Raw genomic sequence first — 25,370 nt, 5'->3', positions numbered from 1 at the left:
GGCTAAACTTCTGTATATTTTGACCTGAATGAACATGAGTATCACAACAAATGTATGGTATTTTACCACACACTGTAAAGCATATTCTAGGCCTGATTTTAAAAAAGCAGCATTTTGATTTTGTGAAAAGGATATAAATTGATTCCTTATCAGACTGTAATAGGGATGGGGAAATGTATTTATTTAGTATTTAGATTTTAATCTAAGTACACAGTCCTATTTTCTATTATCACAGAAAAATAATTTAAAGTCTCTACATCATTGCCTTTTACTCTGAAATGTCACAGCTTCATCGACTTGTTATAAGTATATCTGAGCTTCCTTTCTTGGCAAGGCCTGAGTCATGTCATCCTATACTTCCCACCTAGTGAGCACTTAACGCATTCCCACTGCCACCAGGTCACAGAGGTAGAGCAAGGGAAGTCATACCCTGAAACTCAGAACTACAAAAAGGGTGATCTGCATTTTTTTGTTCCCAGGAGGTTATCAGGCAACTACAGATGACCCCTTTTTTTCTGATGTACAAGAAAATTAAACTGCAGAAAGCGCTATGGAAATACACTTTTTTCAAGGAGTTTAGCATTAAATTTAATTCAAATAACTGATTTTTTTTTTCCTTTAAGTAACAGCTTACTATTTTCCCATTTTGTTCCTTTGTTAGATTGAAGACAGGTAGAGTTCCTGTAATCACAAGGCCCAGCTCCTAGGAAAAAATCACATATAGAGGGGAGAAAAAGACTTTTTAGTTAAATAACAAATACTGAACTATAGTACATTAGAACAATCCAAGTATTACTGTAGCCAAACACTAGATTAAGATTACAGAATTTAATTTGTAAAAAAAAAGAAAAAATAATACTACTTCATTGATTTTATGCATAGAAAGTTAGTTACATTTTTTGTGCCCATGTGTTAGTGAGAATAATAAATTTCTTTTTAAAAATAGATGGTGTGCAACAACTTGAGATATAATAGTTTCATAGAAACTAAATATTATGAAAACATGTTTACAGCTACATTTCCCACTATACTAAAAACTAGCTAGTAGGGACAAAAAAAAAAAAAAAAAGAAAGAAAAAAGAAAAAAAGGAGAAAGCCAAACCAAACTTAAAGATAGTAAATAGGGAGGCAACAAATACATACAGACAAAATCAAGAGAAAAACCCAACAGGTCATACTACTACTTTTCATACCATCACTACTTTTCAATGGTTTGCAATAATGTCCATCACCAGTTCTGCAAAATCATATAGTCTCTTCTGGTACTGAGGCAAGGGATCTGCACTTATTTGGGAAGATATAAGAATTTTTTTTCCTCCCTTATTAACAGTCACAACTCATACTGAAAATAGGATCCAGAAAACCATATGTTTAGATAGCCTGAAAAGATTTGTTTTCCATGCTAAATTGTCCACGGGCAGATTCCTACCTCTTTTTGTCCTAACTTTTGTTTTTAATTTCAAATTTTCCCCCTTCACTGATGCTTACTCCTTCCATATATTTTAGTGAAGAACCATATCACTTCTCTGCCTTTGTTTCATTAGAACAAAAGAAGCTAAAATACTTTATTAATCCACTCTGAGGAAATCAGTTCTCCATCTACTCAGTCTGGTAGCACCTTTTTGAATTTTAAACCATCATTCATGAACTTAAGTTTGTGTATCAAATGAAAGGTGATGAGATCAGAGTTAGTAACGTTACAATAAGCAAGGTGAAGAGAAGAAGTGGACTTCCTAGGAGAATAAGAGAAGCAAGAAATGGAGATGAATCAGAAGAAAAGAGAGAGGAGGATATTTTTTAGAAGGAGCATTGAAGAGATACATAACAAAACAGGAGGGGTATATATGGGGAATAACACCCTCTCCCCCCCAAAAAAAGTACAGTTAAAGAGGAAAATAATAGTGAATAAATCATGAATAACTGCTAAACTTAAAAGTATCTGAAAATTCTGGGATTATCTTGCAGAAAGTGAGGCCAGAGCAACACAACAGAACCTGAAGGAACAGGGCAAGAAGAGAGGTGTGAATTGCCACAAATACATCAAATTATTAAAGACAGTCTTGAAAGACAGCATCAAATGAAAGTATATCTTTAGGATTTCATAACCTGAACTTAAATTCAATTCAAATGTGGCCTCATGTAATACACTTTGCATTATTTTAGCCTTAGCCCCAAAACAGCTGCTGGACAGTAAGAGAAAAAGGATAGGACAAAGTCCAGTGAGCCACAAGCAGGAGAAGGGCAAGCCCTACAGGAGGGAATTGCTTTAGGGAATTTAAGATAAAGAATCAGTGTGACAAGTTAGTCCCAATCCCTGCTAAAACTAAGAATCAAGAAAAGGCTCCAGAGTGGATTAGATACACTTGTGCCTTTGTGTTCTCTTCTGTGATGAGAAGGTCCACAAATTTCAGCTTTTACCTCGACAGTTTTATTTGGGTTGGTCTTCACTTAATAAATATATTAGTAAAAAGAACATCTCCTACTTTTTATAAAAAAAAAACCTTTTAAAAATATACTTTTTTATATGTATGCACACACACAAATATATATATAATTATATATATACAAACACACATACATAATACATGAATGGAGAAAAGCTTGAAGGAAAGATTGAATAAACCCACTGAAAATATAAAGCAACACAACAGAAGTCTGCAGGTATCACTCGTTTTACTTCATTAAACAGATCTCTTTCTATCCCCAGTTACAAATTTAGCTTTGGCTTTACAACAGGATATGTACAGAACATATGAACTTTCGTCATAACATCCTTTATGTTTCCAGTAAGTACCTCAACAGTAACCAAGAAAGCATGGTTAATGAACTTCTGGCCATTGAAATTCCAAAGAAAAACTAGTTCCTCTGTGTCACGCTCAGTTCTATGATGTGTTGATAAAAGTTTTACAGTAATGCTGACTGACAGGAAGAAGTGGATTTTGACATGACATTAGATGACCATGTGAACTTGGATAAATACATTATTCCAGATGACCATTTTGCAGTAATTTTTGCCTAGTTAGAGTTACTAAGAAGAAGGTTATCTAGAGCAACAGATTGGATTGCTGCTAATAATACTTTGCATTTCGTAGTTTCCTGAATATGTTTGTTTTACAAGACCGAAGGGATAAATACACCAGTAAGGAAAGCATTTAGTATATCTTTTTGTTTATTTCCCCATTATATACACTGTCCAATTAAAGAAATCATTACCTTGAGCAAGCAAGTAATTACAACAACCATGATATTTTAGACATCCAAGTTCAAAATCTGTGCAAATACCCAGTAACACTGACAGGTTTCATTCTGCCTGGAATGCTTTAAAAAAAAAACCCTCCACACCAGTAAGCTAACAGATGACCTCTACTGCAGCACAGGTACAACGCTGGAAAACTATCTGCTTCTTTTTTAATGTCGTTAATTTGAGGACAACAATGACCTACACTTAAAAACCTGTGCATAGAATAAATTGCTCTGTTAAAGTTCAGGACACTTAGGAGGATACTAGGTGCAAGTAATGACCAACACATTAGAAATAGCTGTTCAGAAAATTGCTCTATTGAAGTGTACAGATGCTGGAAATGCAAGAATATTAGCTTTGGAACTGTAGGAAATTGAGTCCTCAGACTGTGGAAAATGGACCCCTATAGTTACTGATCTGTTAAGATTCTTACTTTACTAGAGATAAATACAGATCATACCAGAGCATCCAGATAGACATTTGTCCATTGGACTTGTTTGGCTTTCTCTCCAGCTAAAACCATTGGTCTTCCCAAAACATCCAGATATTCCTGCCAAAAAGTGTAATAAACTCATCAGAAGGCAGTTATTAGACCAAGTCTAGAAACAGCATAAAAAATAAACAATAATGAAATAAAAACAATGAAAAGACCGGTAAAAAAAAGTCAAAATTTACCACTAATACAGGAGTAGTATTTAATTATTTCTTTAAAATTATATTACCCAACAATTCAGTCTTCAGTTTGCAGTATTTACTGCCAAGGCAATTCCTGTATTTCAGTCTCAGTCACATGGACCTTACACATCCATAACCACTGCTCTCTTTCCACGACGTGAGAGTTACAACTATTTCTGTTCCAAAATTAATTGCTAATGACATAATGAAATTACAAGCAGATTGCAGAACCTTCAACCCAGAAGAGAGAGTGGGCGATGGAGGGTGAGTAGTGCAGCAGCTGGGCATGTTAAGCTCCTACAGCAAGAACTTGCATAACTTCTATTGAAACAAAAAATTCAGAGTTTTAAAACCTAACAGTCCCTGCCTTCCTTCAGTCATGGAGTACAGCTAAAGCTGGTGATCTTAGGTGTCAGAGTTCTGGTCTGGTTTGGGAGTGGATGCCATCAAACTTGTTTCAGTCTTCAACCTTTTCTAGTTGTCTGGTCATGTTAGGGGTATTTCTTGCTAGATGCTATCTGGAAGAGTTTCACAGAATCAAAGGACTCTTATTCAAGCAAAAAGAAGGACTCACTTTCTGCCAAAAAATGTCATGCCTGGCCTTGGAAGGACAATGAACTGCTATGGTATTTCTCTGCTTTTCTGGACATGTGAATACATGGACTTTCAGACAACTGAAAAGAGTATCTGTTCACCTACACTGTCAGTTTGGACCACACCATGTAATTCCAGGGTCCTATGCCCTTAACTATCTACACACACGGCTGCTAAAACTGTTCTGCATCCTTTTTGAAGGAAAAAAGCTGTGTCTCTCCCAGACCGGTTGGATCAATCCAGGATCATCTCCTGTAAGCAGGATTGTAGCGGGTCACTGTTTCTGCCCAGCTGAGTTCAGACACTCTCGCAGGGCCGTGCCCTCACACACATCCACAGCCTTCTCCGCGTAATACAAACCCTTAGGATCGTGCTGTGTGCATGGCAGCAGCCAGACTATGAATGTCTAGACACATTATAAAAATTTACCGGTTTTATAGAACTTTATAAAAAAATTGTTGCCATGTCTCAGGATCAAAGAGAGACCATGTAAGGCCAGGAGGAAAACTGAGCCCAAAACATAATCCTTGTGCAGAGAAGGTCTGCAGGATACAGATCACTTCAAACGCTGTGTTGTGTGCACATGGTCAGCCTGCTTTGGAGGATGCTAGCGTGACTAGTCTGCATGCAAGCTGCTGTGGGCCAGCTGGCCAGGGAAGCAGGGATCACTTTGGAAATTGGCTCACCGAAACTACTGAAAAGAAATAAATAAATTAGAATACTTTAACAGAATAATACCTCATATGTAAAAGAAATCCTTAATTTTTTTCTCTGTTCTTAATGTAGTGTATCTTAAATTTTAATTGATTCAAGCAGAGGTGAAATAGTTAAGAACAGGAATTACTCCACTTGTTTGTGTTACAACTGTATCTGCATTTGGCCAACACACTTACCTGGGTGTTTATTCTTATGGCTCCAATGGACGGAATTTCATAATAATAACCTAAAATTTGGAACAGAAATAAAGTCATCTTACTATAATATATTGGTAGTCTCTTAATCTTGAGGAATTTCATTTAGCTTGTAATTTCTAATTTAATTTTTATAGAAATTATCAGGTATGAATGGTATACTTTTTCAGTAGATGCCACTACAACATGTAGCCACATATGATGGGTCACCATGCCATATAGGCCAAGATAGTTACTCTTAAGCATTGAAAATATGTAACGTGTTTCATTTGTCTGTTGTTTTTAAAGCTGAGATAATGTACTGAATTTGTACACCTAAATTCACGGTTACTCTGATGTGCAAGTATATGCAATGGTCATTTTAATACATTGTGACAGCAACATAATTATATGCTGAATGCATATAGGAATGAGAGCATAGCTACAGTCTGCCACAACAGTGAAGTTCATAGCAGAAAAATATAAGGCAGTCTGTGGAAAAGATGACAAAATCAAACTGGTATTTCTTCTAACTAAACTTCAGAAAAGTCTTTATTAATCATTGGTTATATCACTTATTTGTTTGAATTAAAAATATTGCCCATATGCCACAATAAGACTGGAACGACAGGCACTGAGATCCAGTTTCAGACCAAGCGAGTTGTAAGTCAAATTGGAAGGAAGCAGGGAGGACTGGAGAGGTAAGAGTACTGAGGTTAGTCATTTACTTTGCCAAAGCAATGCATGACTTGATAATAAATTAAAACTTTTAATTAAGGAAAAATTAAATAAAACTTTGCTTCTTCGGATATGCAAACAAATAATCACATTAATTTTGGACAGAAGATTATGATCATTTTGCCTTGATAATAAGATGATGGTGGTTATGCTTTAAGCCAGCTAGTCCTCATTTGTTTTAAAACAATGGAGTTCACATGCACACAGTATTTTGAGATACAAAGACGTTAGTTAAAAAATCCCTGTTCAAAAATTGTCCTGTCCCTGATTTTCTGTAACTATCTGACAATACAATCTGCTCTTCATGAAGTTGTAGTATCTTCTGCATAACTTGCCAGCATACCAAGGGATGCATGAGGCTATGATATCTATGCTATTCGTACAGGCTATGGACTCTTCTATATCATTATTTTTTCTGTATCTGTATCTTTCTCTTTCGTTTATATTTGGTTTATGTTATGCTCCTGCCTGAGAATCATATCTCTTCCCTGGCAGTCTTAATTTTCAAGACCCTTTGTAATCTATCCCACGTCTCACCTCCTCTCACCTCTTGTTTCTTACTGATTTGTAAAATACTTTCACACTTTCAGTCAGGACTGGAAATTGCTCTATTTAAAATATTAAACAATATTGTTTGATAATTTCTCTATTTTCTATTTATCTGTATTTATCTCTTATCCCTTGTTCCCTAATTATACTGTAAGGTATTTGAGACACCTCTTTCTCCCACTCTTTTTAAATGTTTCTCACCACATTTTTCATGTAGAAATTTTAGGAGAAAGCATTTTATTTCCTTAGTCTCACCTTTTCTACTTTGTTTTTTTTTTTCCTACATAAAGAAATCAGGATAAAAATAAAAAATGTAAGATGCTCTTAGAAGCTAAGAAATCACAGCAAGAATAATGTTGATATTTTAATCAAAAAAGGGAAAATAATGCAAGTCTTCTGGTCCCTTGTAAGTTTTGGAGAAAACCAGAAAGAAATCCAACCAGCCAACCAACCAAACAAAAAATCCCTTTGTCCAGACCCCTTAATATAAGACAGCTTTGCTTAATTTCTTATCTGCCATCAGTTCCATCTTTTCACAGATGGCTATTACAAGAAGAATTCTCAAAACTGAACCATAATAATTTATTATTATTATTATAAAAAATACTGTGATATTTTTTCTTACAATATAAAGTTTTAAATAAAGTAATCAGAAATAAATATGCATTCTTTATATATATACGCATATACACATTATTTCATCAAATAACTTTTTGGAACTTTTATTAAAAAATACAATAAATCTAAAAATCAGGGTGAAAAAGAGCAGAAATTTTTAGAAAATAATAAAGATATTGCCTACCCAAAGCTCTAGCAAAGAATAGTCTGAAAGAAAAACACAATACCTTTATTTTCACAGGCCATCCACTGTATGGGTCCTTTGTCATAATTATGTTGACCAACAGAAAATGTGAACACACGTACCTATGCAAGTTAAAAAACAATGCATATAACAACTATATGTCATTAATTAGCTGTGACTCTCAAGTTCATGATACCTGGACTTTTGATACATTTGAACAGAAAAAGAAAACTGTGAATTTTCCATTTTTTATCACCATAATAGATACACTGTTATTATGATATTTTATGTATTTCTATTATTTGGTCTATGAAGTAGAACTCAGGAAGAATGTTCTTTCATACATCTTTAATACTTTAAAGTTCTTACATTTGTTACCATCCATGAACCATTTAAATTTCTTTTTTTTCTCTAGGGTGGTAATTATAACTCTTCAGGTTTTGTGAAATTAGTTGACATAATCTCCTATCAATATTAGATGCTCACCAATGAATTAAAATGAACATATGCATGGGAGTAGATTTCAAAGCAATGCAAAACAGGATTTTTTAGGATATAAAATAATTTCAGGGAAAAAAGACATGAAATTTTCAGATACTACAGAAAACAAATTCTCATTTTGCTCAGACTTTCAGTCTTTTTCATGTAAAACCACTAAATTAGTCCAACAGAGTTCCATGAAAGGGTTAAGCTTTTGATATTTCACTTTAAGCTCTTGATATGCATTAAAGCTATATGTTTTATAAGCATAATTCTATTCTGTTTAGCCAATGCAACACCAATCTATCTCAGCAACTGAGGGGAGTCATGGCTTCAGAAGAATTTACCAAATTCTATCCAAGTTTTGGACTGAAAACAGGCTTCTCAGCTGAAATTATTTTCCATGCAAATTGTCTGTTTTGAATGAGAAAAATTAAAAACAAAACCCGGTATCACTGTATACAAATTAAAAATCCTACAAGACCCATAGAAAATGACAAATATTATGTTTCAGCTTCTGGCTGAATATTTTGCTCCAAAGCTGAGCGTTTCTGTAAAAGGTGGGAAAAATATTTTCCCAACAGTTTTAATAAGCTGTTCACTGTTACCATGTCCCGCCGAAGGAATGTCCAAGGACCAGACTGCCTTTCCTTTTCTGGCATCACTTTCTTTATGGACCTTTAACTTTACCACTTCACTTTACAAATCACAGATCACAACATGAAATCAGAACATGAATTCCTTTCTATGGAACTTAATTATGTTTAAAATTAAAACATAATACAATTAATTTGCATGCAGGCTATAACTGAGTAATAAGGTAATGTTTTCTTTAAATAATATTCACAATATAAAATTGCAGAGACTCCTTGTAAACTACTGATAATTTCTAAGTTTTTAAAGGATTATTTATACAAATTTTCATCACATTATTTAGCATGTGTGATTACTACCTAAACCTTCATTTGTCAAATAAGCAACAAAAATTGAGTGACAAAATCAGAGCTTATGTATTAACCAAGAGCTGTAGGAATAGCTCCAAATCATCAGTCAGCAGCTAGCAATTGATGAAACTTTATTAGTGTTGACCCCTATATGCAAGGAGGGCAAACAAAGCTTTGTCCTAGATGTCATTTTTAATTAACAATACCTTTTGGTTTGCTTTATCCATACAAACCCTTTCTTTCTGCAGTTAAAAGCAGAATTAAAACAACTACTCTGCTGCACCAAATGCTGATTCAGTTGCTTGTTTTTTTTTAAATACAGACAAAATTTGAAGTTTTTCAATAAAACTAATAAGACTATCCCATACAGGGTCATTTCTCAGTAATGAGTCAAGCCAATTATACTTCCAGTTACCCAGACAGGTATGGGAATGACTGTACATGTGTGATGGTAAAATTTTGTTCTCATAGTTCATATGGATAGAGACAGACGAAAAATGCCTTCTATTAACTTGAAAATATCAGTAGTGATAGTGCAAACATGACTTCACCTGATATGTCTACATCTCATTTATTTTTTTAATGCTGTATCACATTGTAAATTCAAGTTATATTTGCCATCCCCTGTTTGTTCTTGACTTCTTTTACAAAGTCTCAGCTATAACTCTTCTAATGGATCTTTCTGTTTCTATTTAATTACCATCTATTTTTTCCAAGCTCAATATCACAATGTTATTTTCTATTAGTATCTCTCAGCTCACAAGGTCCCTGCCTACTATACTCCTGTTCTTTTTTTTGGATTCACCACTGCTCCCCGTTTAGTGTCCACTAAACACTTGATTCAGATTACATTCTTCCCAAAAATTATGGTGCAATAAGAAAAACCCCACTGAAGGCCACTAGTGAGATAGTTGAGTGACCTGATGTCTCTTTTGGATTAAAAGGAACTAATTAAGTTAAGACAGAGTCATGTGGGTTTGCTTGTGTGTGTATAAAAGACATGAGTCAATTAGACTGGACTGTCTAGCATTTGATCTCAAATGTAAAAATTAAACACTGCATTGGATTCAAGTTGCGAAATGGTATGTAATTTAGGGAATAGAAGCAGCACGTTAAATCTGCAACTAATCTATGAAGAATTTAGAATTTAAATTATTGACAACAAGCAGAGGACAATATATCTGATTTACTGTTCCTTGGATAATTAACAGAGATAAAGAACTGCAATGAAAATTGGAGTTTTTAATTATTACTTGGTTTGGCAAGAGGGTGGAACATTCAAAAGAGTTTTCTTTTTCCTATTGCCTCATCTGGAATTGAGTAGAATGACAGACCAGCTGGAAAAATGAGTCAGCAAGTCAAATTAAACAAGCCAATTTTAGCAAAAAAACATGCTCTGTGCTAACATTTTTTGCGACAGGACCCAGAGTCAGCCAAAGGACTGAGATGCTTCTGTCTATACCTTTTCCTTATAGACATCTCTCCAAAGAAGACAAAAGGCTTTTAAACTAAAAAAAGACAGATTTAATTACTTTTAGTAGGGAATTTATGACTGAGAACACTTGGAGCAACTAGATCAGACACAATGGATATGAGCACCTCTCCCTTTGCATGTCCTTCCTTTTAAGTTTGGTTTCAACCAACTAAGTGAATTTCTAAGTTAAAGCAAACTGCCAAGTACTCTTTGATCCCAAGAAGTTGTTTTCCATCACCACTGAGGCCTGGTTATTTCTTCTCCATGCTTCTCTGCAGCCTCTCAGGTTCTGTGTAAACTACAGGTTCCTGGGTCCTTTTGCTATGACTCTTGCTCTCCACTGTCCACACCAGCGGATGGGCACTTCTGTCCCCCAAACCATTTCCCAGGGAAAGTGCAACCTTGCCTCCATACAGGGGAGATCCATTTAATCTCTTCATAAAGAAACATAACTTTCAAATCAATAAAAAGCAATGGAACAATCAGAAAAACAAATAGGAGCTGTCAGACTTTCTGATTTTCAATGGGACTATTCAAAGTAAAGTACTTCTAGAAAACTCGTAGTCTTAGAATGGAGAAGAACTAGAGACAGGCACCAGCCTGCTCTGCCAGCCCAGTCAGACAGTCTTGAAACTGTTCTGAAGTATAAAAGCCCTAATTTCTACTACCAAGAGTTCAAGTTCAGAGCTGTGTTAAGTCTGTCAGGAATAGATCATGTGCTGGTAACGGGTAGCTAATTCTCTGTATTTTTCTCATTCTGAAACTAATCTTGGGGAGAAAACACAAAATCTTTTATTCTTTGTATTATTCATTTACAGTATATAGTAGAGCAACATATTTATTAACAAACAAAACAAGTGTAGAATTAAAGTAAGGGCAGTCAGACAGTGAGTGGCACTGGCTGCCCAGAGAGGTTGTAAAGTCTGCCTCCTTTGAGGTTTTTAAGACCAGACTAGCTAAAACCCTGCACAGCCTGGCTTGATCTTATTCCTGACATTGGACTAGAGACCTCCGAAGGTCACTCGCAACCTGACTTACTCTAGAATCCTATGAAGGACATCAAAGGAAAACAAGCAAAAATCCAACTCCTCATCAGAGGAAGTGGCAGACAAAAAAGAAAGCTAGAGAAAATAGAGGAAGAAGTACTGAATTGAAGAGAATAAATTGCCTAATTATATAATTAATTTGCTTTGTATTTTGTATTTCTCTCTAGCAGAAAAAGCTCATCAAAACCAAGGTGAATAGAAGGATTCTGACTGCTACAGGTATTAGGGGATAATGGCACTCAAGAGAGTTGTGATGAAGACAGAAATGAAGAGCTACCCATGAAAACGCTGCTTTCCCTACAGATCTCAGTTGCTTTTTACCTATCTTATTTCTTCATTTTGCTATTGGAATAAAATAAAGCAAGATTAAATTAGACTGTTCCTTTGGGTGTATCATGTTATGAGTATTATAGAAAATTAACAGCTTGAGTGAAGTTAATTCAAAGTGGTAACTAAGCACAAAAACCACACTTGCTGTTTAGACCACTAGCCTATATGTGTAGGCAGGATGTGTAGGCCTACGAGAGTTTGAGAAACTGCAACCACTCTGCAAGCAGTTCAGAGCGGTTGAACGTGTATACTTTTTGACAGATAAATTATTTGTCTTGAATTCTGTGCTATTGCAATGAGAGAGCTCTCAATAACCATTTACGTGCATCTCTTCATTTCTCTGTTTAGGAGGAGATTAACTGACCTTTGGAGATATATATGTTTCTTTATCAGATATGAAGAGCGCTACATGATTAATTTACTCAACTAGATGTAGGGAAGATGAATCCCATCATTTTACGTCTATCATGTAAAAACAGCAAGAGTGCATCTTTCTCTACCACTAGATAAACAAACTTACTGAGACAAAAATTGATCTCATCAAATCATGCAACTTCAGTTTTCATGATGACAGTATGATTTCAGAATATGTTAATCTGGCTTTTATAACTGCAGGTAATGATTCACAGATAATCTCTTTTACTATAGACCAAGAGAAGCTGTGATACAGAGGAATAACTCAGTAATTCCAGCACGATCCAGGAAATTATTTTTCCCACTGATGTCTTTATAGACTATCAGATATGATGAAAAATTGTTTGCAGTTTATTTTTAATCGGTACACTTCTGAAATAAAAGGACAATACACAAAGCCTATTTTTCTGAATAAAATCATAAAATTGCTTTTCTAAATTCCATTATGCACTCCATCTTCTAAATTGCCTGTAAGTATAGCCTTTAAACCACTTAATCATTTTGGTACTCTTCTGCTGTAGGTCAGGGAAATGTTATGTGGTTTTCAAGCTGCCACAGTTAAAACTGTGAATGCGTTTTTTCCTTACTGTCTTTACATTTGTGGGCAGAAATCTGAAGATGATTTTGGATTCTGTTATGAACTCACTGAGACCAGAACGCATTTATGACCAATATGAACCAAGAGGTTGAACTTCAGAGGATGATCTGAAAATCCTATATACTAATTAGGAAACCACCTAGGATTTGCCAATAGGAAGCACCAAATACAGAGTTTCACCTAAATTCTGGTCCATAATCTGTCATGCTGAACTGCTCAATTCAAGACTTCCAGGGATGCAATCCTGAACCGTTTGAGTTACATCTATAAAAGTAAAGCGGCTTTGTTTTCCTAGGAAGCACAGGGAGAAGAGAAATAAAAGTTCTGTGTTTAACAGCAGGGGTAAGACTCACAATGATGTGCTAGAGGGAAGTTTTAGGGTCCCTTAGGCTATATTTACACAGTAAATAAAATCAGACAAAACCCATTTTCTTTCTCAGGCCGTGAGGGCAAGTGGCACAGCATGGCTCACATCCCTACAGCTAAAGTATGTTGCTTTCCTCCCTCCCTGTCCCACCCCCTGTATTGGGTGATCTCATTATAACCACTTTGGGGAACAGGCCCTGGCTCACCCCCTGAACTGAACCCAGACATTGTTCAAAAGAGTTGATTGCCACAGGCCAAGAACCATACCATTGGGTCTGTTAACAATTAAACAGTATGGATAATTGTGGACATTTCTCCAGCCTGCAGCCTGGCCTTGGTTAGTTTATTAGTATGGATACAGCTGTGTGATTCAGACACAAGAGTAAAGCTGGTTTTCTCATGACGGACTGAGCAGGGCTTGCTCTTTTCAAAATTACTGTGACAGTGGTGCCTTTAATCTTTTAAATAAGAGGTCAATGCTCAGACAAAAGAGGTCTGCGTTTATGTTTCTCAGTTTGAGCAAATTCATAACTTCCACTGCTCTGAATACCAGGCTCAAGAAAGTTCATAAGTTGAAGATTTAGGCTTTTGTACATGTCTCTCAGATTGCCTACACATTTTGCCCTTAATAGCAATTGGGAAAAACACAGAGGCGACCTAAGCAGCAGGGTATAAAACCTAGTCAGCTGCTAAGGTTGTGAAGTTTTAAAGGTCTAGAACTCAAAATACAGAATTCATAATTTTATGTCATGTTAGGAAATACCAAGAAAGGCATGATACACCAACAGAAATGTATCACGTTGTATTTTTGATACTTGTGACTACATTACAATCTGTCTCTTGCAGATCTCTGGTACTCTCTGAAAATATGTGTAGACTTGGAGAAACTGGGGAGAAAACCCACATGGGAAACAACAAGAATTTAGCTCTCAAATATTTAGACATAAAGATAATTGCAGGCCGGACCTTCTTTAAATTTATAGACATGAAGAAAGCATGAATGCATTTGATAAAACACCTACTCAAGTCTTTCCATAAATGACCCTCTATGCTCTGATTCAGCAAGGCATTTAACCATGTAAGTAATCCCCTTGACATCAATGGAAAAATGCTTTAATTGAGGCACATGTTTGAAGACTAATCGAGCAGGTCCTTGGAACTACTCTTCTAGACATTTATCCACAGTGAATTATTTCTCCCAGACTTTCCATGTATATATGCAGTCTTCTCTATCATTAACATCTTTCATTCACTATAATTCAACCTCAAACTTCAAGTTGCAATGCTAACTTATGAATTCATAGTCTAATTATAGTCTGTGTAATTGTAGTCTAATAAAGAAATAATGACACACTAAACATTACAATCTAATGTTAATCCTTCTTCTATCTTAAAACAAAAAGGGAAATTAAGTTTGTTACATATTAGGAGATGATTGGAGAATCTCACTTGCTTTGGATATGATTCTATACTGATAATATGGGCCCAAACCATTTAGCGGTCTTAATGTATTGGGAAAATAGATCCAAGAACACTGATGTGTGATGTAGTTATATGCAGTTACTCTACAAAAGGAACTAACAGCTGAGGATTATACCTGAAGTCTTCATAACATATGCATACAATGAAAGCTGCATGTTCCCTGAAGAAGTCTTTAAAGTTAATGCCATGAATCCCTGAAATGCCATGAATCCCCTGTTTTGAGAATTGCAAAGTGTTTCAAAAATGAAAAAAGTGATCTCATCCAGCTTCCTTTGTTTCCTCACAAATAAAACATAACTGCATGAAAATGGGGATCTTTTCTAGTGCAGAGGTTGAAAACACCATTATGGTTAACATATTGAAAAAATTCAGAATTAACACTCTCACAGAACTAAAAAAAACATACTCATTCAGTTACACTGTTCTACATCTTCTTAGTGCCACCTGGTGGAACTACAGCAACTCATTGCTTACTAAAGGGCTAGCGTGTGGTGCCCCTTCCTCTGCTGCCGTACGGCTAGAAGTGTGAAGGTATAAATACCCTGCTGATACCTACTAATCTACCTCTGCTAACTTGAGTATAATTAGATTGATGAACCACGGATGATGTGATCCTTTATGTTTTTACCTAATTTAGACTTAATCTTTGATGAGCCAGAAGTATCACAGAAGTACAAGCAGAATTATTCAATTCTGTATGCTCACAATAACTTAATGTAGGAATACTACATGACGATGAGGAGGCAATGTCCTCTGTGGTACACCGTCTCCACAAATAAGGTGAAGTTTTTAATCTCAACATTTTCTAGGTGTAGGTGTAAATCAGCTCTGTTTTATTAGCTTTTTACATTAGTCTCAAGAACAGTGTTAAGAAAGAGAGAAGCTGTGCTTTCAAAAACACCAGTAAGACTTCACAATGATGCGCTTGAATTTGTTTGAGAGTCAATCTGGCTGTGTCTACCATACCAAAAATTGGGCCTTGACCAACTCTCTGGCCTCAAGAGCAGCTGTGGCAGCAGAGCCCACATACATGCATAGGAGCTAAACCATTGCTCCTTCCCTTTCCCTTTCCTCGCTGCCCTGGGAGCAGTCCCAGCACCTTGTCTGGGAGTGCGCCAGTTGGCAGAGGCTGAAAACCTCCCAGGTTTAACTAACAGTTAAAACCTATAAATGATTGCAGGACAGTGTCCAAGCCCATGTCTTGGCCCCATGTAATTTACTAATATAAGTGGTGCCTTAAGACATTTAGGTTAATATGATGTCTCCAATAGTGTGTAATGCAGCTGCTGTATGCTTAACTCATCCTGCTGAAAGGCAGACATGGATTTTATCTAGAAAATCCCCAAATGGTTCTTAAGTAGCCTTCTGCGATGTAGATTTGTGGCTGTAGCTCTGCCTCAAAGGATGCCAACACACTGGTTGCTTCTCCTGTCATTTCCACCAAAAGTGCTGTCCTCACCGGACCACCCCACATCACCTCGGAAATAAACGTAAACCACTCAGTTTGGATCAGGTGAATTTCCAGCCACTCATCCTGTCTCCCAGTCTTCAGGTGAAGAAATTACACTATCATTTTTTTAATAATTCGGTTGTTGAATGTTTTACTTTGACTACCCAGGTTCTATTTAGTCGGATGATCTGTTTCCTTCCTTGGTTATATTCATAACAAAGTTTCTTTGTTGAAATGAAAAACAATTAAATTCTGCCTTCTCCCTAAGCTATTTCTCCCTGACACTCAGCATTCAGCATTCCCTGAAGAAAAAGTCTTTTTTTTTTCTGAGAGTTCCTTGTAAATTTGGTGGCCCATATCAGGAACAACAGACAAAGGAGATGACAAGTAATTCCCTCTGTACTCTGGATTAAAAGCATTTTAGGCGTTTCCTTGATAGTCAAAACAACATTTGGAGGCAGCTGAGCAGCTGGAAAGGACCAGATTAATTATAGAGATATTTACTGTTCCTATTGTGACACTAAGCCTTCTATTTTTTCTCTTTTTTTTCTTTTTTCTTTTTTTTTTTTTTTTTTTCCTTATAAGCCCCGGGGAAAAAATATTATAAGTATCAGCTAAGGATTTAAAGGAATATTTAATATTCCATTAAATATTTCAAACACTAATTTTAATCAGGTACTCTGCCTTTTTTCTATATATATACTAATAGTCTTTGTTTGAAAATAGCATATTAACTATCCCCTTTGCATAGTTACTGCCTCCATTTTTTTACTCCCATTACTCCAGTTCTTGTACAGCATGGAAAACACTGACTGAAACTAAATGGTTGCAAATGCCAAACAGTTGTATTAGAAGAGGGAAAAGGACGGGGGGAAGGGAAGGGCCATCGGAAATTCTCATTTCCAGCAGAACCCATTTACAGGAAATCTTCCTCTGGAATCATCAGTTATACAATGTTCATGTCTAATTTTACAATGGCCTGTTCTTCACAGGAACATGAAAATTCCAAATGAAAACGATTTAGCGAGCTTGAAAAAGGGTATGCTAACTAAGCAGGTGAAGGGACTTTTGTCCATGTTCACGTGTTGTTTCCTGGAGATTGACCTGGGAACAGAAAGGTATCTTCACATCACCTTAGAAGAGGGAGATTGAGGAATGAAAATGCTTCAAGTTTGGTTTCCTTTCTTTTTTTAGAGGGGGAAAAAATAATAACTGCTGTATAATAATGGAAACTCAGCACTGCCATATCAGACTGTGCTCAGGGCAACCTGACCTTGCCTTTGCTTGCAGGTAAGAAGTTCCATTACTGACACAATCAGGCACTGACGATGCCTGCTGTCGGCAACTGGCAAACGTCCTGGCATGGCTGAAAGATCAAGTCTTATGCACAATCGTGTAACAGAGAACGTCCTTCACGGTTAGCAATTAATGCAATCACCGTGCATGCTCGCGCATTCTACTTCTTGCCAAACTGCACCTGAAATCTCAGGATTTTCTATGAGAAACATTGCATATATAAAGATTTACAGATAACATCTATCCTATGGATGGTTTAATAATAATAATAATAAAATTAATCATGACAAAGTTCACTCCTATACTGAATGATATGCATTTTCATTTCTTTTGTAATCAGCTAAATAAACTAAATTTTCAGGGGGAAAAAAAAAAAAAAGATAGAACTGATCCTACATGCAATCCTGGGTGTTGTCTATAGCCCTGGTGTGTTTAGCAGTTTGTAACGGAGTGTTCTTAGTAAATCTACATGTAAATTTTTCATTCACAATGGCTGCAAGAGAAGAGCAGAGACAATGTATTGTAGTTAAATCACACTGTAGGTGACAAGATATAAGCCGTTTTTCAGTCTATGATGTGAGATAAGTGAATTTTAATCATGTCTCACAAAGCTTGTCTTTTCATTGAAAAAAAGAAAAGGTCTTCAGCCTTATTTATAAATATGGTTCTTACAGAGAAATTTATTATAGACAAAATATTGCCTTAGAGGGCTTTGGGTTTGTCTTTTTTTTTTTGTTTTCAAATAAAAGAGCATCTACAGACTAAGTTTGCAACAGTTACCTCAAAAACAGTAACCTCAAAACATTGAGGTTATTGTTGCTTTGCCTGTCTACATATAGGACCGAGACTACATTATGGACAGTCTGCATTATACAATTCATCACCTGCAAAGAGGTGGCTTCATAAAATCATTTGTAAACAAACCAAATTCTTTCTTGTTAAAAAGATCCATTTAAAGAAAGTAAGAATTATTAAAAAAATACATTTGCAGCTTGCACTCCAGGTTCTTTGGTCAGTATGGATTAAATGTCATCTTTTGCACGTGACTAATAATGAGATTATGAAACACAGAATTCCCACCTAAGCCTGAGAAAACACTGAATACATCATTTTGAATTTGATACAAGGTTAACTTGAATATGACTTTGACTAAAATTACTGACTTCAAGTAGAAGCTGAATATAGAAACAGAGGAATAGAGACACGTAGTAGAAATAGAGGCACACAAATTCAAAGACCGCATATGGGGGCTGACTCTGTTCTGATAAAAAACAGGGTGTTTTTTTTTTAAATGGGTTTTTTTCCTCTATTTTTTAGGAATAAGACCTATAAAAATGTTTATGAAAACCTCAAGAGAAAATAATTAAAAGCTCAGACTTGAAATAATTAAAAGCTCAGACTTATTTTCCATAACCACACAAGTACAAGACTGCAAAGTCAGTTTCTCATTCTTCTATTAAAGACATTCTATTCTGTACAGCACACTAAATTCTGTGTATGAAATTCTATCCTGTATAGTGCAAAAGACTAAAGAATGTGACTACGATTTCCTGGAGATATGACACGAGAGGTTTTAGCCTTTTCTTTGGGACTAAACAGGATTTTGAATCCAAGTCACTTTCTAAGTAGAGACTAGTGTATTTTCTGTTTGTTTCTCACCAGAATACTCATCCCTTACTTGAAAGATGATTTTTTTTCTTGCTTTTTGTCAAAACTGAAATATTCTTTGCAAAATACTATACAAAAAGGCCTTCTTAATTACATATAATGACTCTTACTCTTGCTAAGATTTCTCAAACAGTCGTCCCCCATCTCATGTACTGATGTTCTCTCCTAAAAAGCAACCCTTCCGTACAGTGTCTGCACAATCTCTAATACTTTACATTTAAGTTACACAGGGTTTCTACTTGCTGAAGTGAAGCTTACAGTACACCTACACTTACACTTTCTCATTTCCCATTTCATATCCCTTTCCTCTGTTATGCTTCTTGAATACATAAACACATATTGTTATCTGAATGGACCGTAACTTTGTTTCTTGAAATTTTAATTTCCTTCTTAACCTGTCATCTGTTAAGGCTGCTGCATGCATACATCTTGCACTATCATCTGTTTGTTTCAGCTGTTCCCATATTCTCTTGCCTACTACAGAGATTCCCATTCTGTAACTTCTTACTTTGAGGTCCAGTATAGTCTCCTACATATTTCTGTCTATTTTTTCCACCAGCACATCAGCAAATCTTTTCATTCAAAGATGTCCCATCCAGTCTGAAACAATTCCATCTACTAATGGACTAATGCTCAGCTAATGCTCAGCAGCGTTTGGAAACTAAGATTTCTATCAAGTTTTAGAGTCACTTAATAATAGTTGATTCTTTTAAAAAATATATTCAGTTGTACTAGCTTAGTTACATTACTTATTCTATTAAGTGGACAAATTCTGCAGTTCCTTCCCAGAAAACTGCACCTTTATACCAATGTTGTAAAGTTAACCTTTGCAAAACTCCATACTCAATTAACACACAAATGTCAGAATCGTGACTATATAATAGGTAATTTTATTTTATAGAAAAGCATATCTTAATCTTCATAATGATATTAACTTATTTTCTTGTGTCCAGTTTTGCTTCTCTATCTCAAGAAACCAGTTCTTAACTTTTACGTTTTCTCCACTCTTATGGTTTTAAATGAATGGGATTTGTGAGTCTTTCTTATGTGGCACTTATAGCAGAACAACTTATATCTTGTGTATCTACAGCTGCACTCATTACAGTCAGTTCTTTGAGATTTACTTACAGCACTTCCTCCCATAAACACTGGAAGCATACAAAAATTATTTATAACTTTAATTATATAGGTTCATGCAGATAAAACAATATGATGGGAGACACAATTCCTGAATATCTTGTAGTGGGTTCGGAAAATTTCTTATTCTAGAAGATGCCAAGAACAGTTAGATTTATTTCTGAATTTTAAGGAGGAATTAACTGAAAATCTACAAGAAAGAAGATCATTGACTGAAAGATCAAGTGATTTTCATTTCAAGGAAAGGAAGTTATGACAGCAGTAAAACAAAGGTAACATTTCAAAGACACAGACTTCAACAAACTCAGAGAACTAGCTTGCTGAGGACCATGAGAAGATAACTGAAAGAATAAAGGATTACAAGAAAGATGGTAATTCATGAAGAGAAATACATTAAACATACAAGAAGAAACTGCCTAATACAATGTAAGATTAAAAATACTTAGACAATCAAACACTGAAACTGAAATTGAGGGATACCTGTAAAAAGTAGCAGTTAGGGAAAAAAGATTCAGAGAAAAGGGGGAAACCCCCAAATATGGTTCGATAATATAATGCAGTTGCAAAAAGGTAAGTTACATACTATGACGTATTTACCTAAGTGCTGCATGAAAAAAGCCACAGAAAATACTCTGTTCTCTTGATACCACTTAAGTTTCTCTAACTGTTTAAGAGCATGTTTTAAGAAAGGTAGAGATAACATGCTATTATACACAATAGGGGAGAGACTAAAGAATGAAAAGGGTTTAAGATATAACTTAGGAGAATTTGAAAGCAATTAGCTTGTTTAGTTGAAAAGACAAAAGTTGAAAAGAAAAGTTGGATGAGGGTGACAAAATAACAATGATTTCCTAGAATGTAAGAGGAAATAATGATGAGAATTAATTGTTCTCTCTAATGAATGTAAAATGAAAAAAAAAATCTCTATGCTTATTTTGCATTAAGGAATTTTACGGAAAGCTTTCTAAACAGGTAGGTGTTGAAACAGGAAAATGTAAATACCTAAGGAAGCTGTGGAATTGGATACTTTGAAGAAGAAGTTACATAAACATAATCAGGCATGGCCTAGGTATTAAACTGCTCATTGTGGAAAGTCCTGTTCCTCCAGTTCTTGAATTACAGAAGAATACAACCAACTCACACGGCATTTCACTGTAATCCCAAATTCATAAGAATGAACGCAGTTAGTACATAGGGAGACTGAGATGGGACCAATCTTCTGATGTCTAACCTCAACCAGTTATGCCATATGTAGCATTTTGTTTGTATAAATAAGTAAAATGCAGTCTGATTCTCTTGGTTTCATCCCAAAACAAACATAATGTGCTTTCTATATTAAGTGATGTCCTATCCTTGTTGCCTTGATTAATCATTTTACGCCATCTGCAGCATCAACCTCTATGTGATACCCTGAATCAATCACTATTAAAGTAGTGGTTTGGAACTGAAGATCAACAAAAAAAAAGAAGTATCAAATAGCCCCCTCCATGCCACATTTGAAGGAAACAAGCTGCCACTTGGGTTTTATGTAACAGATATGCATGATTCTAATATGACCGATAAGGTTACTTTTCAACAAAGCTATATTAAAACTTTCATTAGCCTTCTGCAGTTCTCAACACCAGCAAGTGGATTTTTATCTTGCACAGGAGATAAAAATGTCACATGGTAACCCAGACGGACTCAGGCTCATAATGAAACAGCAGCCTAAAGAGAAACTCGGTATCAACACGACTGTATCTGTGGATGCATGCATAAAAAGGCTCTTCTGTGTGCAGATCTTCTTCCTAAAATAAACCCTCCTCTGACCTGCTGCTCTTTCTGCTGCATCTCCTAAGACTGCAGCAATCTTGCCCAGGAAACTTGTCTACATATATAGAACAGCACAAGGGATATGTCGGTTGAAGGGAAAAGTAGGTGGAAAAGGGACAAGAAATATAATGGCTATGACTTTCTTACTGAAGCCTTTAAGAAAAACCTTAGAGGTGATGTTATATGGTCTAAAGGTAAAGGGGTCAATGAAAGATAGTGTGGAAAAGGCTGTGACAGACTGCTGTAATCCAACAGCATTGTCAGGGCATGGACACATGGTAGTCGTACATCAGCTTAGCAGAAGATTGCTAAAAAGACAATACATAGACATTTTTGAAAAAGAGTATCCTAAAAATCACTATACTCTGATTCCTAGTGGGGAAGAGGGTTTCACATACCATCAGGTAACTGTGGTTCAGAATTCAGGTTTATGGGGAAAAACGTGTGCCTAATATACTGAAAAAAAAATTGGGGAAAAAAAAATGTTATTGCATGGATTTACATACTTATGACCTTAAATAGTTTAGTATTGTGCAACTTGACTATTTCTGAAACATATTTGGATAATGAGTGTCACAGGAGGAAGACTGCTGATATGGAATATTTAAATTCATTAATGTAGTGGCATTAATCTATGTTAGGAACCCAGAATCTCGGACAGTGTATATGTTGCAAGCCCTTCATTAATAAGTGGAGCTAAGAAAGAGGTAAAAATTAGATAATTTGCCTTAAGAATAAGATATTTCTTCAGTGAGCACTCTAATAACATAGTTTCCACTTTTACTTTGAAAGAAAAAGTAATGGATTGTGGAATTTATAAGTACTGACCCAAGTTTCACCCAAAATATTTTAGCTTTACCAGTTGTGCATGTCACAGTACATACAATAAATTAAATTAACAGCTGGAAGATGACACACTCTTAAGACAGAAGCAATTAGGGAAGGAGCCAGGGACCCAGTTTAACCAGCTAGCTGGAGATTACTTCTGCATGGGATTTCCTGTACCATCACTCCAAGAAAATTCACAGCACAGGGGGACTATCAGGAGGAACGAGGAATATCTTAACATCTGGTTGTCTAAAGATTACAGAAAGCTAATGTAGAGAAGGTCAGAGAACAATCTACAATCCAGAAAGCTTAAAAACTGGCTTAAATTTTATCTACCAAACTATGCTACATGCCATGCAGATACAAACCATAATTTTGCTCGCTTCAACTCTTAATTTCATTACTTTGTGTTACATCCTGTGTCACAGGTCTATCACACGCTCAGAAATGAAAGAACTGTTGGGGTACACTTTGACAGCTGTTAAGCTCTATTCGAAGTTGATAGCATTGAGAACGATGCTGTTTCTATTTTCAGCACTATGAGTAACTCCAGAAAGCTACATTCATTCAGTCTGACACCTGATGAGAATCTCATGGCTACCCCAAGTGGAAATGTCATGGGCTTTTTCAATGGCCATTTGTAGTCAGGACTAACACTTTCAGCCTTGTCTAGAATGATTCATACACCATTGCCTAGATTAACATAGTTTTCTTTTTAGTTTTACTGACTTACAGTTGTGCGGTATGGATTCAAACCAATGAAGAAAATGGTTCCTTCCTTTGGTAATGACAGTAGGAGGTATTTTTTGTTTTAGAAGAACGTTTTGCAAGTGCTTTCTCATAGGTATTTCATTTTATCATTCTATTGATGTGCTGAATGTGTCCCATTTGGAAGAAGTCACTGCCAGTCATAAACTTCCCAGTGGAGTTATAGCAAGCTGGAGCCTTCTCCCATAGGACCTCTATCACTGTAGCAGTTCTGTGCCCACCACATACAGATCTTTTCTAATGGAACTGTTGGAAAACTACTCTGTATACCATTTCCTCTCAAATTATATTGTCAGAAAAATCCACACAAAATGAGGTTGTATTAATCATGACAGATAATTCTGTGGGAATGGGACACGAGACCCACCTTATGGTTCTCCTCCTACCTGAGGGGTCAGATCCTCTTACCCGTATGGGTCAGATAAATCCATCTGACCCACACAAACCTGTATCATGCTAGGAAACTTCAAACAACTGAAAGTGCATGAGGTATGTTTAAGGTCTTTTCCGATCTATAAGTTGAGCAATCCTTCAAAACACAGATTTCAGGGTGCACAATCTGCCCCAAAGAGCTGTACTTAGCTTTCCATTTTCAACCTGAAATCAAAATTCTCAGGATAGAGAACGCCTACTGGGCCTAAGTTTCAATTAAATTTATATTGCTATCTTCAGTGAAGCCATCTGTAGTATAAGTGCAAATAAAATGAAAATTTACCACCCCCATTCCTGAAATTTAGCGTGTGTGTGGTATTTCACACATTTAATGTGAGTGCCCCAAATGTCACCATAAAGGTAAACATGCCAGTTTTTAAATATCAGGCACAGCATGTAGTTGCAATCTGTGACAATAAAATCTGGCTTTATAATGGGAAAAAGGCATGCAAAGGTGAAACGCAACTGTGATTTTCCACTTCAAACAGATGAAAACTAGGAATGTTCCTCCTCAGAACTGTGTTACATAAGTTTTATAATAACCCTCATATTCATACTGTAAATTATTTGTAAAGACAGAAAATTATTTTAAATATATCTGTATGCTATTTCAAACAGATTAAACCCCCTAATTTAACAGGACAATTTTCCAGCCTCTAGATTCTAGGCTGCTCTTTTAGTAGTTTCCAATTGTTTATTGTATTCTTTCACTTCTTAACTTGAAGGTTGCACTAAGGGCACTGCAAACAACTGTACTAAGTCATGTCATCTGATGGGCAAAAATTTATTGAAGCTTCTTTCATGCCAAGGAATTACAAAGTAGCTGACATGAAGAAGAAAATACTTCTAGAGCTGAAGCAATTTTACATCAGGAAGATGAAAACAAGGATTAATAGATTTGAATGAATGGTCTTTTGTTTGTATGAGAAAAAAAAAAGTAAGTTTACAACACAGTGTACCTAAGATGGGAAGTGACTGGCTGTGATATAAGACAATAAAGATTCATCTTTTATATACTGTATGCAAAACACAAAGAAAAATGTTCAAACAAATGCAGAGCAGGCAAGAAAAGACATCAGCTGATACATATTTATACTATGAAGTGCTACTACAGTAAAACATGGAAAACTTTTTAACAGTTTACATTGAATAGTCTCTCTACAAATGATAATTATAAAATTGGTCTTACGTTCAATGGGCTATTTGTGAAATAAATTAACTGCAATAAAGACAACAGAATCTAGATGCACATATCTTTAAATATCTCATTTAATGTATGAAAGCAGACTACTATGCAATCTAAGAAGGTAACACTATGTTTGTGACTATGACTTTACAAAATTAAAAGTATATGTG

At 35.6% G+C, this 25,370-nt stretch overlaps 1 protein-coding gene across 6 annotated transcripts in view; it reads right to left on the bottom strand.

Moving 5' to 3' along the window:
* Nucleotides 1–25,370, bottom strand: part of CACNA2D1 (calcium voltage-gated channel auxiliary subunit alpha2delta 1) — a 440,093-nt gene that overhangs the window by 55,723 nt on the left and 359,000 nt on the right. For all 6 annotated transcript variants that reach the window (XM_072858469.1, XM_072858441.1, XM_072858480.1 and 3 more), the window contains exons 13-16: nt 7,533–7,611; nt 5,404–5,453; nt 3,702–3,791; nt 635–703 (exon numbers count right to left, since the gene is read on the bottom strand). In XM_072858469.1, the coding sequence (XP_072714570.1) occupies nt 635–703; nt 3,702–3,791; nt 5,404–5,453; nt 7,533–7,611 (288 nt within the window). The remainder of the gene's footprint in view (nt 1–634; nt 704–3,701; nt 3,792–5,403; nt 5,454–7,532; nt 7,612–25,370) is intronic.

This window comes from Ciconia boyciana, chromosome 1, assembly GCF_034638445.1.
Source record: "Ciconia boyciana chromosome 1, ASM3463844v1, whole genome shotgun sequence".
Classification (NCBI taxonomy): Eukaryota; Metazoa; Chordata; class Aves; order Ciconiiformes; family Ciconiidae; genus Ciconia; species Ciconia boyciana.
This window is presented reverse-complemented; position numbering and strand designations above follow the sequence as displayed.